General features: G+C 48.4%; 8 protein-coding genes across 8 annotated transcripts; 5 read left to right on the top strand and 3 right to left on the bottom strand.

Moving 5' to 3' along the window:
- Positions 1 to 1,309: 1,309 nt before the first annotated feature.
- Positions 1,310 to 2,128, top strand: FPRO_14380 (related to ketoreductases; the record flags this gene model as incomplete). Its single annotated transcript, XM_031219398.1, has 1 exon — positions 1,310 to 2,128. One exon carries the CDS (start codon positions 1,310 to 1,312, stop codon positions 2,126 to 2,128), a length of 819 nt encoding a protein of 272 aa, XP_031085161.1.
- A 617-nt stretch (positions 2,129 to 2,745) lies between these two features.
- On the top strand, positions 2,746 to 4,225 carry FPRO_14381 (uncharacterized protein; the record flags this gene model as incomplete). Its single annotated transcript, XM_031219399.1, has 2 exons — positions 2,746 to 3,101; positions 3,154 to 4,225. 2 exons carry the CDS (start codon positions 2,746 to 2,748, stop codon positions 4,223 to 4,225), a joined length of 1,428 nt encoding a protein of 475 aa, XP_031085162.1.
- Positions 4,226 to 4,686: 461 nt separating this feature from the next.
- Positions 4,687 to 5,757, top strand: FPRO_14382 (uncharacterized protein; the record flags this gene model as incomplete). The annotated part of the gene is made up of 2 exons (XM_031219400.1): positions 4,687 to 4,746; positions 4,801 to 5,757. 2 exons carry the CDS (start codon positions 4,687 to 4,689, stop codon positions 5,755 to 5,757), a joined length of 1,017 nt encoding a protein of 338 aa, XP_031085163.1.
- A 127-nt stretch (positions 5,758 to 5,884) lies between these two features.
- Positions 5,885 to 6,325, bottom strand: FPRO_14383 (uncharacterized protein; the record flags this gene model as incomplete). Its single annotated transcript, XM_031219401.1, has 1 exon — positions 5,885 to 6,325. One exon carries the CDS (start codon positions 6,323 to 6,325, stop codon positions 5,885 to 5,887), a length of 441 nt encoding a protein of 146 aa, XP_031085164.1.
- A 324-nt stretch (positions 6,326 to 6,649) lies between these two features.
- FPRO_14384 (putative PDC1-Pyruvate decarboxylase, isozyme 1) lies at positions 6,650 to 8,655 on the bottom strand (the record flags this gene model as incomplete). Its single annotated transcript, XM_031219402.1, has 6 exons — positions 6,650 to 6,781; positions 6,836 to 7,046; positions 7,109 to 7,392; positions 7,444 to 7,575; positions 7,625 to 7,947; positions 7,986 to 8,655. The coding sequence occupies 6 exons, from the start codon at positions 8,653 to 8,655 to the stop codon at positions 6,650 to 6,652; spliced, it is 1,752 nt and encodes a 583-aa protein (XP_031085165.1).
- Positions 8,656 to 10,633: 1,978 nt separating this feature from the next.
- FPRO_14385 (uncharacterized protein) lies at positions 10,634 to 12,176 on the top strand (the record flags this gene model as incomplete). Its single annotated transcript, XM_031219404.1, has 2 exons — positions 10,634 to 10,826; positions 10,888 to 12,176. The coding sequence occupies 2 exons, from the start codon at positions 10,634 to 10,636 to the stop codon at positions 12,174 to 12,176; spliced, it is 1,482 nt and encodes a 493-aa protein (XP_031085166.1).
- A 1,007-nt stretch (positions 12,177 to 13,183) lies between these two features.
- Positions 13,184 to 14,474, bottom strand: FPRO_14386 (uncharacterized protein; the record flags this gene model as incomplete). The annotated part of the gene is made up of 2 exons (XM_031219405.1): positions 13,184 to 13,861; positions 13,911 to 14,474. The coding sequence occupies 2 exons, from the start codon at positions 14,472 to 14,474 to the stop codon at positions 13,184 to 13,186; spliced, it is 1,242 nt and encodes a 413-aa protein (XP_031085167.1).
- Positions 14,475 to 14,979: 505 nt separating this feature from the next.
- FPRO_14387 (uncharacterized protein) lies at positions 14,980 to 15,605 on the top strand (the record flags this gene model as incomplete). Its single annotated transcript, XM_031219406.1, has 3 exons — positions 14,980 to 15,022; positions 15,423 to 15,484; positions 15,561 to 15,605. 3 exons carry the CDS (start codon positions 14,980 to 14,982, stop codon positions 15,603 to 15,605), a joined length of 150 nt encoding a protein of 49 aa, XP_031085168.1.
- Between the last annotated feature and the right edge of the window lie 166 nt (positions 15,606 to 15,771).

Here is a 15,771-nt window from a genome sequence, read left to right on the forward strand (position 1 = left end):
CAAAGGGTACCCATGTGCCAGGTTCGTCGGACCAGCCGTTGATCGAAGCATCTGCCACGGAGTCCCAAAGTTTCGCACATATATAGCATCCCTGATCCACGGCCTGTTTGAAGCTAGAGAAAGTGCTGTGGTGCTGGCACCCTGCGTGGAGACTATTCTCGACTGCTTCCAAACCTGTTTGCAACATATCGAAACAGACGCTGCAAAATTTGCTGTGTTTCACCATCTTGCTCTTTAATTTGATGAAAAATATTCTCAAATTTGGAATGAAGCGCTCTCAACTTTGAGACAATAGAAGTAATTGAGGTCGCTTTCCTCAGAGTAGAGTTTAAGCAAGACGCTCGCCTTGTCGCAAGGCAGATCGAATTTGAAGCGGGGTTCAGGCAGATTTCAAGGCAGAATTACCATAAAGTTGCCTCACTGACAATAATTTCGCCAACGTCTTCATGTGATAGATCGCCCTTCGATCCCGGAAGAAAACTCAGCACAGTTCTTCCAAAAGCCGATTGTAATAGCACCGGTATTGACTGTGTTTTGTTGTCGCACACGGAGCAAACGACCTGTTTTCGCTAGAAACATACACAAGCACCAAACAGTTACATGATAGACAAACGAGGAGGCTCTGGGAAAAGGGCAATCAGCCATACTTCAATGCTCAAACCGACATTTCCAATCTTTTGTCTGGATATTTGATCTCCTGGCTTGATACGGAGCTTGAGGTTCAGTTTTCGCCTTTTGATGCTCACTACCCTGCGGCGGTGGGTCGTCAGCCATAAGCCAGTAAGCCAAAAAATCAGCACCCCAAAACAGCAGAAGCCACTGGGAAAAATAAGCCAATCGATAAGCCAGGCCTTTGACGTTTTTTCATGCAGTGTAACGTAGGAAAATATTAAACGCCGCTTATCTCCCCCCAAAGTTATGTCCGCGACCACACAGCGGCCTTCAAAGGTGCACGCCAACACCCGGAGATAGGCTGCAATTGCCGGAGTGGATCATAACGTGCATACATTAGAGTTGACAACTTCTCGATTCCGTCAATGCTTCTTGTAAATCCCCATTCTTTACTGGACAGTCGAACGCGGACATGGGGCTGTGTAGGAATGGCGTGCCATGGTTTTCGTATCAAACTCCGCCGTTTGAACTGTAGCGAAGAATAAGATTTAGAACTTTGCAAAAGATGAATCTTATTTAAACCATCTTGGTTCTCCTTTGCCAGGACACAAACCACTGACATCTCCTCAAGCTTTTCTGATAACTACACACAACTACAATTTACCTTTTACCACTTACAAAACACTCTGTTTTCAATATGGCCCGAGTCTGGTTCATCACTGGTTCTTCTCGAGGAGTTGGCCGCGCCTTGGTCGAAAAGATCCTCGAGTCAGGCGATGTCGTTGTCGCAACTGCTCGCAACCCATCTCAGCTCGACGACATTGTCGCCAAGTATGGATCAGACAAGATACTCGCAACTGCCCTTGATGTAACAGACTTTGAACAAGCCAACAAGGCAGCCAAGGAAGCTGTTGACAAGTTTGGCCGCATCGACGTTGTCGTCAACAACGCCGGCTATGCAGACATGGCATCCATCGAAGATGCAGACATCAAAGGCTTTCGCGAGCAGGTTGACGTCAACCTTTTTGGAGTCGTCAATGTCACAAAAGCCATCGTGCCTATAATGCGCAAACAAAAGTCCGGCCACGTTATTCAAGTCTCAAGCGTCGGAGGCCGCGTCGGTACACCCGGAGCAGCAGCTTACCAGAGTGCCAAATGGGCCGTTGGGGGATTTTCTACTGTTCTATCACAAGAAGTGGCCCCCTTCGGTATCAAGGTCACCGTTGCCGAGCCAGGTGGCATCAAGACTGACTGGGCCACCACTGCCACTGAGACGGCCAAGGTCAGCGAGCCTTATGAGCAGACTGTTGGCCAGATGATCCAGCTGGTCAAGGGACACTCAACGTGGACCGAGGCATCTGAGATAGCTAGAGCTATTATTCACCTTTCGAATGTGGAGGACCCCCCATTAAGAATCATCTTGGGCAAGGATGCACTCCAATATGCCCATATGGCGGCCAAGGCTCTTGCTGAATCTGATGAGAAGTGGGACAGTGTCTCAAAGCTGGAATTCTGATGTTTCACTTGTGGCACACCGATGCTTGGGCAGACATCGCTAAAGCCTTTTGTACAATAGTGAATTGATAGTCTTGATCTTTATCCTGACTCACATCCTTTTACCACTAAAAATTCGATTTATGAACGCTTTCTCACCCAGTTTCTTCATGACACTATCGATCTTTTGAGATAGGTGGAACTCAGTGCCATCGCAAGATGATAGGATACTCCAGGCAGGTCACATCTCACAACAAGCAAGGATATGTCCATATCCAAATGCATAAGCGAATGTTTTCGCTGGTTGGTTGATTAGTTGGTGGTGGTTCCACCGCCAGACCCATACAATTATGCAGGAACATTGAATTTTACTGACAACCTGAATAAAAATATTCGATCGCCTTCTGCAAATGTTTGACTGGAATTATTGTACCGCAGATTCATTTCCATGAAGCCGGTTTCATCCGCCGCTAGAGTCCCATACAAGCTCGGTTATCAAAGTCCGCGAGGGTCTTATCTTAGCGTCTCGCTGACTTATCGGGTTTCTACGGTTCGCTAAATCAGATCCGCCAGCGAACTTGAACATTGCGTCACACGACCATCAACAATTGAACTTCATTTTCACAACTCACATTCACCATGATGTCCAGAAGTCGAGAAGCAAGAAGCATTGTCGCTTCGCTACGTAGGCCACACGTACTGCGATCATTCAGCCCTGCATTGGCGCGTCCCATTGCCAACAGCTTCCATACGACAACCCCGACCAAAACCGATGGCGTATTTCAGGGCCTCGAAGACAAGAGGCAACCGATGCCGTGGATAGAGGCGTTCGAGCGTCAACAAAAGGGTCTGCCGGCTCACAAGTCCGATGACTATCCCAAGGAGCGCGATCTGACCCCCAAGAAAATGAGCGACAGCTATCATCGCGTCGTGCTTCCTCTCAAGAAAGACCCTTGGCTGTCAGACACTTATGTCAACTCTTCAGGTCACATAAGGTGATTGCGCTGACTGACTCAATCACTCGCATCGCACTAATCAAATTTATAGACTTGGAACATTATTCATGGACCTCGATGCCCTCTCTGGAATCATCGTCTACAAACATACAGGCCCTGGAGTTACCACAGTGACAGCCGCTCTGGACCGTATCACAATAGCGCATCCGCTCACCGAAATTTGCGACCTCGAGTACAGCGGCCAAGTCACTTATGCCTCTGGCAGGAGTAGTGTTGAAATCACCTGCAAAGTCGCTAAGGCTAGAGAAGAAGGCGAGCCCAGCAAGCCCGAGGATGTCCTTCTGACATGCACCTTCACAATGGTCGCCCTGGATCCCAACACAAGAAAGCCAGTCAACATCCCCAAGCTAGTTCCCACCAATGCAGAGGAAGAGAAGATCTTCAAGGCTGGAGAGGCAAAGTCGCTGTCCAAAAAGGAAAACTCAAAGGCTTCGCTCCTTCAGACTGAACCCAATGATGCAGAATCCGCTCTGATTCATCAGATTTGGTTGAGGCAACTTGCCTACCATGATCCCAACAATGATCTTCGTCAACCTTCCAACGTCGTTGCTATGTCCAAGACCCAGCTTTCCACAGCTGCGATTATGCAACCCCAGTACCGAAATCGTCACCAGACCATGATCTTTGGTGGCTTCCATTTGAAACAGACCTTTGAGCTTGCCTTTTGTTGTGCGGCCAGTTTTGCTCATGCCCGACCGACCTTTATCAGCGCCGATCCTTGCACGTTCCGAAATCCCGTTCCTGTTGGAAGCGTTCTTTACCTGACCGCCACTGTCGCATACACCGATCCTCCTCTGTTGGAAGAAGACGGCACGGAACCTGGCTTCCCAAACCCCGAGAAGCCCATGACTCGTGTGCATGTTCGAGTTGACAGCAAGGTCCGTGATGTTGAGCATGGTGTTGCAAAGCCAACTGGTCAGTTCAACTATACCTTCTCTGTGCCCAAAGATCTTAAGGTCTTGCCGCATACGTATGAGGAGTACATGGTGTATATTGATGCTAGGAGACGTGTTTCACTGGGTGATAGCCAGCGAAAGGAGGAGTCAAAGGCCTTCTCGGAAAAGAGGCCTGAAGCCACGGATAATGTCAACCTGATTGGCTAAAGGATTATTACTTATGCGAGCTTTCAGTGAGCAGGCCTAGATACTCTCGAAGGCAGGTGGTGTTATCCGAAGTAGAAGAAGGAAGACGGCACGTAGGAACACCTAAGGGGAGGATATAATCATTATCTCCGAACCTTACTACCGATGTGAGAGTTCCTAGCCCAGGGGGAAAGAAAGCTCAGGACTTTGATCCTAAATGACAAAAAAGACTTAGGTAATATAGGATACTTTTTGCCAAGTTTATTTTGAGACCTTATATCAAGGTCTGATGTTTTCCTGCTCCTTGAGGCTAGCATAATAGCCCAAAATGGATTCCATTGAGCCATTGTTCATTTCCACATGCGATAAGGCCGTTAACTCCGGGCCTGGAGCACTATTTTTGGTCGGTCTTGATGTTCCCTTCACCTTTCGCTTATAAACACTCTGGATAATCTCTGATATATTGACTACTGACCGCTAAGATGGCAATTTCAAGAGAAGAACGACTGCAACTCGCAACTATTGATCCTGAGCTAGACGACGTAAGTCTCCAGCACCGACATTGACATGAATGACTCCAAACTGATATGGCCCAGTACCTCAAAACAATAACTATTCCCCAGATTGACACTTCTGATCCAACGAAGGCAATTGCAAGTTTGAGATGGTATATGAAAAGCCTACATAAGCTGCCTGATCTCGAGAGTGGTGTTGTTGAGCGTGATATCTATTACATTGCAAGAGATGGCCACACGTTGCGCGCTCATGTCTACGAGCCAGCGGAAAGGTCCGAGCCCTCTCCGCCGTTGATTGTTTACATTCACGGTGGTGGATGGACTATCGGATCTCCGGAAGATGCTGAACGCTCGTGTCGTGATATTGTTCAAAGGCTGGGGGTCGTTTGTCTGGCACCATCATATCGACAAGGACCTGAAGACCCGTTTCCGGCTAGTATCAACGATGTCTGGGATGGCTTGAAATGGATTGCTGCAAATGCAGACTCCGAGCTGGAGGTCTCACTGTCGAAGGGGTTTGTCATTGGTGGTTCATCAGCCGGGGGAAACATGGCTGCGATAGCCAGTCATCTGGCACGAGATGAGAACTTGACGCCTGCGATAACTGGTGTCTTTCTGCTCGCTCCAATGATACTGCCACCAGAGAAGAAAGATGCACTGCCGGATAAGTATAAAGACCTTTACCTGTCTCGGACTCAAGCTGAGTGTAAAGACGATCCTATTCTCACCCCAGCTTTGGACAAGGTTTTCCATAACTCTGCGGCTGGGGACATGTCCTCGCCGCTCTTTGTTCCGTTTATCTGGCCAACGGGCCACCACGGCTTACCGAAAACATATTTTCAAGTCTGTGGAATGGATGTCCTTCGCGACGAGGCTTTGATCTACGAGCAGGTGCTGCTCGAGGATAATGGAATTGAGACGCGACTGGATATTTATCCTGGTATGCCTCATATCTTCTGGGGTACTTTCGCACATTTGAGCCAGGGAAAGAAAGCAACTGTCGATCTGGTTGAAGGGATCAAGTGGCTCTTGGATTGATACATCGGTAATTTAGGTCTGGATACTGCGAGAGTATTTTACTGGGCATTATAAACTCTTGTGATATTCTCATTTTATGTCGAGGAATCTCCTAAGATTGATACGTCTTCCTCCACGGCCCTTAATCTTATGCCTTCTCAGTTTCCTCCCCCTTCTCCGCCGCTAATCGGGTCAACACTTCCGATGCCTCCTCCTCTCGACCAAGAGGCACAAAGACATGATCATGGTAGAAACCACTAACAGGGTTACAACCAATGCCCTTGGCCGCTAATCTCGTCGCAACAACCGCCATGAACCCCACAGCTTCCAGGCTCGATGTGACATCGAGAGTGACCATCTTGCATGGGAAGAAGTATTCGATCTTGTTTAATTCCGCGTAGTCCTTGCTGACAATCACTGTGATTCCCTCGGACTCTTTGAAGATCATTTGCGTTTCGGGCAGGGGTGGTAGATTGGAGATGTCGGTGAACGTGGCGAAGACGTAGGTGGTTGGATGGACCGTATGGGTCAGAGTTGACAGGAGCTTGCTGAGCGACAGCTCGCCAGGATCGTTGGCCATCAGCGACATGATTGCGCACTTGAAAGCTGCCTCGAATGTGGTGGGAATTAGACAAAATGCGTGCATGAAGGATTCGATCCAACGCAACAGAGCACACGGCTTAGAGATTTGTACTTAAGTATTTAGATGGTGGAGTACAAAACGCGGATGCGGTCAATTGCTGGGCGCGCCTGAAGAGCTAATGACGTCACTTCTAATTCATCACGGTCGATAGGGTCAAGGCTTTCAAGTAGGTAAATGTTGAAAATTGGCTGCGCTGAACTCGTGAACAGAACAAGAGATCTAATATCAACATCATTTCCATCTTGAGTACCCATACAGCGATTGGACTGATCATTGAGCAACCTGGAGTCCACCAGGTCCCTGCTCAGTCTTGGCCTTAGCTTTATTGAAAGCATCGATAGCAGCACCAGTCTTGATGACAGCAGAGGGTGCGTCGAGAGGAGGCAAGACAAGTTCGACCAGCTGCGTTTCATCAGCAACGTCTCTCGATCAAGGTGAAATTGGATGAAGTCTTACCTCAAGGCAGCCTACATTGCCAAACTTGGGGTCCTCAAGGAGTGACGATAGCTCCCCGCAAGTCTTGATAGGGCCGTGGTACTTGGATTCGAATACGGGTCCGAAAGTCTTGCCGAGCATGGAATAGTCCAGAACTGCGACCTCATTATAAAAGGCTTCCTTGCCATGGATCAGACGCTCAACTGTGTATCCGCCATTGTTGAGCACGAATCTGGAACATGTCAGCAAACGCCAAAGGCTGCCGTCAGAACTGTGAAGAAGCTAAGTACTTACATGATTGGTTTGAGGTCCCACCGCAGCATGTCTGCCAGTGCCTGAATAGTGAGGTGCATGGAGCCTTCTCCAGTGACCAGGATAGGCCTCTTCCACTTTCCTTCGCTTTCCTTGATAGCCTGACCAACCCCAACAATGGCACCGGTAGCATACCCAATGCTTCCATATACGGTCTGGTTGAACATCATCACACCGCTGGGGAGTTTGGTATCGCACAGACCAAAAGCGGAGGTGCCGGTCTCGCCAATGATTACATCACCTGGGCGAAAGAAGGAGCTGAGTGCCTGTGCCAGTCAGTATCAGCCTTCACTAGAAGAAGCATTGGAGTAACCTACGCCCCAGAGGAAATCTTGCTTGAGGCCGTCGTTGGCCTGGAAGTTGAACTTTGGATATGGGTCCCAAGTGACGCATCGTGAAGCCATGGAAACTGGCATCGAACGAAGCGAATCCACGAGGTGTTGAAGAACCTGAAAGGGTTAGCTGGCTTCGCCGATGATGACCGAAAGCTATGCTCACAAGCTTCGTAGAGACCGGGTACTGCGTCTTGCCGATCCAAACAGCGAATCTTTGGAGGTCAATAATAACAGCATCCTTGTTAACAACAGTGGTAAACTCTCCCGTGTTGAAATCAGATGGATAGTTGCCGATCCAAATGACCATATCGGAAGATTCCAGCGCCTCTCTAACGGCGGGCAGAGTACCAGCGCCAGAGTGGACACCTGCGAACTGGGGAATGGCTTCATCAAGACCTCCTTTGCCCATGGCGGTAGTAAAAGTTGGAAAGTTGGTCAACTTGATCAGCTCATGCGATTCCTTGAGTACACCGTGGCGCACAGCACCTATAGATGGTTAGTGGGTTTATTGTGCAACTGGCGACTTTTGGACTTGCCTCCATCAACAATGATAGCTGGATTGCTCGATCTTTCCATCAGCCTTTTGATCTCTTCAACAACACTCTCCTCGAGAGCTGGATCGTTTGGAAGCAGCTTGATAGGAATTGGGACGTTGAGACCCTCGGCATCGATCATTTCGTACGCAATATCCACGCTGAGCCCGATATAGACGGGTCGGCTCTCACGCATCATGGTGGTAAGCGTTTCATCGATCTCCTGGGCCGCAGTAGGGGCATAATTGATCACAACAGTTGCAGCGGTGATGTTCTTAGCCATGTTCTCATACATGTCGAACTTTCCGTTGCCAAGACTGTGGTGCATGATTCTCTTGTTGCGAACTGCATCGACAGCCGGGTAGCCAACGATATGTACAACAGGAACAAATTCCGCATAGTGACCGGCCATACCGCAGTAGCCAGAGAGTTCGCCAGGCCCAAAAGTGGTAACAAAGGCTCCCGCACCACGGACGCGAGCGTAGCCATCTGCAGCGTAAGAAGAGATGAGTTCATTGGGGTTGCCTTTCCAGGCGAGCTCGTTGTCGGTGACGAGATCCAGAAGAGCGAGTTCGTAGTCTCCTGGAACGCCAAACACTGAGCGGATGCCGAGCTCATGAAGACGGCGGAAGAGGTAGTCACCAACTTTGATTTCAGGCATGGCAAATAATGAAGTGGGGTTTAGCTTGGATAGAAAGTGAAGTATTGAGTAAGAAGACTGTTGTGATTGATGTGCTACTCTGCTATTTCTGAGGGATCAAGCCGATATATTTATACTTAGACGTCGTAATCAAGGATGTCGTTGTGTGAAGGGCTCATGCCGTTGTAACCGCCTTTGAGACGAGAAGCATTGACGATGGTCGTTCTGTACACCATGGCTGCTTATGCCGCAGACATGGGTGGTGCGGAATTAGAAGCCACCCTCCAAGAGGGATAGAATGCAACATATGATACTGCTTTGTCGGCCACGGTTATACAAAGTAGTATTGGAGTGCTGTGTTCCGCTTTGAGCCGCCTGTATGGTGAGCCGCAAGTGCCGTGCCAAGGTTCTGCAGATTTAGTGGCTTGCCCGTTGGAATAACGGTGACGGCCAAAAATATCCGCTGGTCCATGACCCTGGTTCTTAGCAATTTTCGTATCTGGTATGCACTCAAGCCGATAAGGGATTGGTCTTGGGATGCTGGTCCCAAAACCGTATTTCTGTTGTTGCTGTACCTACGATACTTCACCGAGCTGCCGTATAATTGATCCATGGTTGGGTCAATCGACCTCACAAGTTTAGGCTATAAACATCTCAACGAGGTTCGTAATTAGCATTATAAAGTTTTGTTAAACGCCGTTTAAGGTGTGTAAGCACAAAGAGTACGACACCAATTGAGAGAGACATGACCCTAAGCGGATTAAAGGTCGAATCAAGAATTATCGTATACTGCAGTGAAAAATAGCGACGGGGGCACCACGGTATTTCGAAGAATTTCAGGGCCGGCGGGGTAGGCTAGGCTAGGGCTGCGGTGATACGCGGTAATAAGTGATGGTTGCATTGCGGGCTGAACAAACATGCGATGACATTCCATCAAAACCATCTATGTCACACTGCAACGAAAAAGCGGAATAAAACCGCCTCAGACGAGAGATACCGCAAGTAAAGAGACCTTGGTATTTCAAATACCTGGATATTGTGTTCAGTGTAACATAAGGCTGCCAATTCATAGACGTGGAATGACGAAGTCCTGCATGATGCGATATCGGGTTCCCCGAAGTTGAGTGTTCCATTGCGAAGCATCCGAGTCTCATCCGCCGCTAACTGCAAAGAGGAACATGCACCTACAGGCCAATAAACGTCCTTAGTCGATAGCTGAAGACAAGCACTCCCAGCGGCATCACGGTTAACTTCGCTGAATGTTCCACTGCATTTCAAGCTCTCGTTCTCTGGCTTTCCTCCGAATTCCATAAGGCACACGGATGGCTACAGACCCTTACCTGTTCAGATTCAGCAGATCATCTGCAATAGAGTAGTACATCAAGGTATATGTCATATTACCAACGACCCGCCCCCCAAGATGCGCCAAACTAATTTCACATCAACGTCTCATCATCATGATGACCCCGTGTTAGCAACCGGTAAAGAGCGGTGCCTGTCACTCAGGTCTTTTCCGTACTCTTTGTCTATGACCATCATAAGCTTTGAGGTTTGTAAAAGTGAAAGAGCAAACATTTGCGATGCGGCAAAGCCAACATGCAGCTGGAGTCGTTCCTGTCAGTGTATCAAAGAGAGAACCGGCCGTCAATGGGCCATTGAAGTCTCTTATAATTCCCTGTTTATTCTAATACTCACGTTTGCAAAAAGCCCCATTAGGAAGTGACCAGCGCTCAATGAGAGCTCAAAGAGACTGTCTGGCTCCTCATAGGCCCCAGCTCCAAAGAGACGACCGTACAAACGCAACATACTGCTTCAGCCTGATCTCACCTTGCATGCATTCGAGCGGGGTAGTAATCATGCCATCGATGAGCTCAAATCCATCGTCTTGGTCTTGGATTTATCTTCGCAATCTTGCAACCTGATTGTTTTCTTCTATCTTGCTCGTTACTGGTATAAACACGCAGCTGTAGCCGCAGACTCATCTACCTTGAAGCCTATCATGTCGGATCCTGAAGAAATCGCGAAAGAGGAGGCAATCCTCGAGGAAATTTCCGATAGCCATATTTATGTCCCAGATCAGATGTTCAAGGTCGCTCATCGATACTTCACCCGATACAGAAGAGTCGGATTGATGACCGACCTTGACAAAGCTATCAGCATGGCAACTAAGGCTATTGACCTCACGCCTGAGAGTAACGGACAGCGAACTTTACGCCTGATCAACCTCTCTGTCTACTGGCAACACCCTGGCAGTGCCGTTGAGTGACTTGTCCAAAAAGACTGGACTGTCAAGCCACTTACAAGAAGCCATCCGTTATGGGCGAGAAGCCCTGGACACCACTGGAGAAAACCATCCGGAGCGTGCGAACAGGCTGGCCAATCTAGGTGGTCGATACGGTGATCTGTTCTGGGGGACGAAAGAAAAAGAACATCTTGATGCTGCCATTGTACACTTAGAGTCTGCCTTGAATAGCCCTAACGCTTACGACGATACTCGCATCCGTGCAGGAAAACAGCTCGTCCAGTACTACGCGGCTGTACCTGACTGTGATAAGGCTTATAATGCTGTCAAGACTGCGATGGATCTTGTTCCCAATCTTATTGCACAGACTACTAGCAATGCTGATAAGCAAGATGCACTGGTCCAAGTTTATGGCTTATCATCCGATGCAGCGGCTGTGGCACTCTCGGCAAACAAAGGAGCTCTTTCTGCATTGCGGTTTCTTGAACAGGGACGTGGAATGATGGCAGCTTCCGTTGAAGAATCACGGATGGAAAGCCTTGATCTGCGGGCTGAGCATCCCGAACTTGCGGAACGCCTAAACCGATTGCAAGGTCAAATCAATTCATTTGGGGCTATCGGTTCTTCCAGTGATGAGATCCATGGGCCTTTGTTATCAGACGGACATGCCAATGTGAGCCATGACCCGGACGAGCTTCGCGGACTACTTGACGAGATCCGCCAAAAGCCCGGATTTAAAGACTTTCTCTCTGCGCCAAGCGAATCAAGCATCAAAGATGCTGCCATTCCGGGAGCAATTGTTGTCATCAACGTCAGCGAATTCCGCCGTGACGCTATCCTCGTGGAGCACAACAAGATCCACAGCATGCCGTTGCCTCAGCTTATGACTCAGGATATAAGGTCCAATACCCAACAAGCTCATACTTCAAGTCCAAAGATACTCGAGTGGTTGTGGCATACTATTGCTGAACCCGTCCTTGGTGCAATAGCCATCAATGGGGTTTCTTCTGAAGAACGCCTGCCACGGATTTGGTGGATCCCAACGGGCCTATTGAGCATAGACCCTCTCCATGCAGCTGACCAACATTACAAAGGGTCACGGAATACTGTGATCGACAGAGCCATGTCATCGTATAGCTCATCTATCAGAGCCATTATCCGGACTCGGGGTCGTGCAGGTCTGAACCCGGTTCCCTTGGGCAACGAGCGGGCCGTCCTTGTATCTATGGAGCGAACACCAGGGTACAGTACAGTCCTTTCGGCTGGCAAAGAGATAGCTCAGTTACGTCCCATCTGCTAGTCTAAAGGATTTGAAGTAGTTGAACCAAAGTCCCTCAAAGAAGACATTGTTTCGCAGCTTCCAGGTTGTCAAGTCTTCCACTTCGCTGGCCACGGTGCCACCAACCTACGCGACCCTTCTCAAAGCAGCCTTCTGTTGGAGGATGCGCCTCTAACTGTGTCAAACCTCCTCGAAACCAACATCCATCAATAATCGCCATTCCTTGCATACCTCTCGGCATGTGGTACTGGACAGATTGCCCATGAGAAGTTCCTTGATGAAAGTGTTCATCTTATCAGTGCCTTTCAGCTAGCTGGATTTCGTCATGTTATCGGTACTCTCTGGGAAGTTGGCGGCAGTATCAGCGTTCATATGGCAAGGATCACCTACAAAGCTTTCCAGCGTGGTGGCTCGGCAGATGAGTCGGTATGTCGAGGCTTACATAAAGCGACATTGGAGCTTCGCAATCAATGGTTTAAAGAACAGACTCCGACTCGTGGTCGTAAGAGGAAGTCAGGATCCATTCTACGAGATGAAAGAGGAGAGATGTTTGGTCCCCGTGATATTGAAGCCTTGGATGATGAAGATGATGAAGATATTCTTAGATTGCCGCAATGGGTTCCATATGTTCATTATGGAGTATAAATCGTAACTAACCATCTCTTAGTGTGATGGAGATCCGAGCTCAATCGCTCAGGGGCCTCTCCTCTATGTGGTGTCTGTACTCTACTAGTAAAACATCATCATATCTGCACTGCCATCTCCTTCCCCCCAGAGAAAAGGAGCCAGAAGCTACACGACTTCTGAGCGTCGACCCCCTAAATCGACTCGACGTCTACCAACTATCCTCTCATTCGTGATAGGGATGACGTTAGGAATGAAGATAAGGTCTGTGTATATTTAAACAGTACTAGGTATGAACAAGATTGATGGAGATTATTATAAGTACAATTTGAACAGAAGGAGAGGTTTTCCGCAACAAAAGTAAATGCCTAAGCATGATATCCGCTTCCACTTTAATTTGGCTTCTAGGAAGTGGCAGCAAGCCCTTGGGGCTTGACGTAGAAGAAATGACTTCCATCCTCGCGGTGCAAACGAGTGAGGAGAGACATGATCCTTCCAGGGACACCAGCAGACGGCCGGGTAATCATGTAGTAGCCGTTATTAGCTTGCCTAACGAGACCACTGATGAACTTGAACGAGTATCGGTTGTTTCCAGGCTCTCGCGGCTTGATGGACCAAGTGCAAGTAGGTCGTGCAAAAGGTTCAAGAGCCAAACCATGTCGTCCACCGGGGCACACAATACCACGCTGCCCAACCTGGTTAATAGCGACAGGATAACCTCTAAGAGGGTCGAAAGTCTCAAGGTTGACGGGGGGCCAGGGGTCCATTCGCCATTCAACAGGAGTACGTGTGTTTACACTGATGCGGGTTTGGGTAGCACCGATATCCTCAGCAGCGGCATATGTATCCTGGTTAGTCTCCCAGAAGAACGGGTGAGGGCTAGCGGGATCGAGCAAGATGGTCTCAGCGAGCCTGATGGTTTCATTTCCGATGAATCGGACGAAGTTGCGTTCCTGATCAAGCAGTTGGCGGATATGTCGGTCTATGGCACGTTGTCCTTCGTCAAATCTGACACCCTGTGCTCCATGGGCCATTTGAAGAAGATCGATACCCTTAGAAACGGTGATCCAGTAGTCAAGTACCTTTACACATGTTAGTTGTAGTTCATCAGTTTAGGTTATTTATACTTACGACTGTCTTTGATCTACTATAGTAGGCCACCAGATCAGGGGACTCGTTCCAGGCTTGCTGAGAGAGCTGTCGCATAAAAGCTCTCTCACCATTGGCATTCAAGAAGTTATGGATCTGGGTGAGCCATCCAGGGATGCTATCGGCGCATGCCTGGAGTCTATTGTCGAGCCGCTGCTGCAGGCTACTCATTCGATTCTCACGCTCTGAGTCGGTGATGTTTCGCTCAGCGATGTCATAAGCGGTATCTAAGATATCCGCAACAGTCTTGTAGTGCGCCTGAATCTGAGCCATTGGCTGATTCAAGGTGTCCAAACGTATCGAAATGATACCATTGGAGAGTGTGTCTGTGAGATCATCCAGAGATGACTGAATGAGTTGCATCTCTCGCACAACTCCGTAGATGTCGGCTCTGGTGACTTTGGCATTGGGATCCGAAGTCAGGTGGTCGAGGAATCGGCCAGCCGCCCAGCTGCCTGTTTCAGAGATGGCCCAGGAGATTCCGCTTGAAACGAGAGCCTTGCCTGCGGACAGGAGGAGCAAGCTTGCCGTGAAGGTCACAGCCATGTTCTGTTGAAAGCTTTATGTAGACTTGGAACGAAGATTGTGCTAAGTAGGTATTGTTGAGTGTTTGTGGCTTGTTAGTTTGGGAAATTCTTTTCTTGGGGGAGATCTATGGGATCTTTATACTTATTTCTATATATTTTCGATCGAATATCACGATCCAGATAGTCCCTTATCTCTTCTGCTTCCGTGGTCTCCGAAGGTAAATCTCATGACTTAACTTATTCCGGTACCTGGGCAACCAAGGAACTATTCTAGACAGGCTCTCAATCTCTCAGTCTCCATGCAATATCACAAGCGTGACATATCTCTGGTTCCGTCTCATGTCTTGGCAGGACAACGAATAGGTATACTACATATAATATCTTTCATCTACGGGAAATTCTAAAGTCTCAACTTAAAAAGTAAGCCATTACCGCAAGAGGGCAATTCAGTGTAATTAAAGTGAGACCAACGATCGTGCCGCCCACAAAACTCCGTAGACTAGTACAAAACCATCCACGGGAACATGCCGATTAACTTCAAAGGAATCAAGGAAATGATGACGGTATGTAAGTAATTAAAGTGTGGCTATGTAGAGTGTGACATCCACGTGGAACCTTGGCACTGAGAAGACCCGAGGCAATGGCCTCCTCGTGGTAACCTTAACGGCTGCTGCCGATCAGCAAGGACCAGGCACAGGGTTGAGATCGGCATACAGCCACTCAGCCGTGATGCTACTTGATTGACCAGTTCGCTAAATCCTCTCTTTTGCCCTATTCTAAGGATTTTAATAATTAATGTTCGCAACGGAAAGCTGTGATCTCCAGGCTAGCAATCCGGGAATATCTCGAGAAAGTGGCGATCACAAGGCAACCGCTGTATCTTTTCACACGATATATGATATCTGCTCTACATTCATCCCGCAAATCTACTCTATTCTGCTTTCGCTACTCTGTTTGACGAAATCAGCATTGAGCTTCGGCCTTGCCGTAAAGTCTTTCCAGCTAATCATCATCGTCCTTGAAGTTCCGGTATGTCTTGGACCAATTACACGAAAGACTAGCAACCAGCGACTAAGAGACTAACACTTTAGGGCACCCATTTCAGGCTCAACATGCCTGTCAGGATGTCACTGCTAGTGTCAAGATCTAGATGCGATCTCATTCTTTAGGAGAGTGCTCTTCATGGTTTACTATGTCCAGATAGTATGGTTCGCAGGAATGCTGCCAAGAAATATCAATTGTACCTGACTGTTTTCTGCTTCTAAAATGCATTTTCTTTCGCCAGGATATAGCCGCTGTATGGACTTTTGTATCTC

This window comes from Fusarium proliferatum, assembly GCF_900067095.1.
Source record: "Fusarium proliferatum ET1 genome assembly, contig: FPRO_scaffold008, whole genome shotgun sequence".
NCBI classification, from domain to species: Eukaryota; Fungi; Ascomycota; class Sordariomycetes; order Hypocreales; family Nectriaceae; genus Fusarium; species Fusarium proliferatum.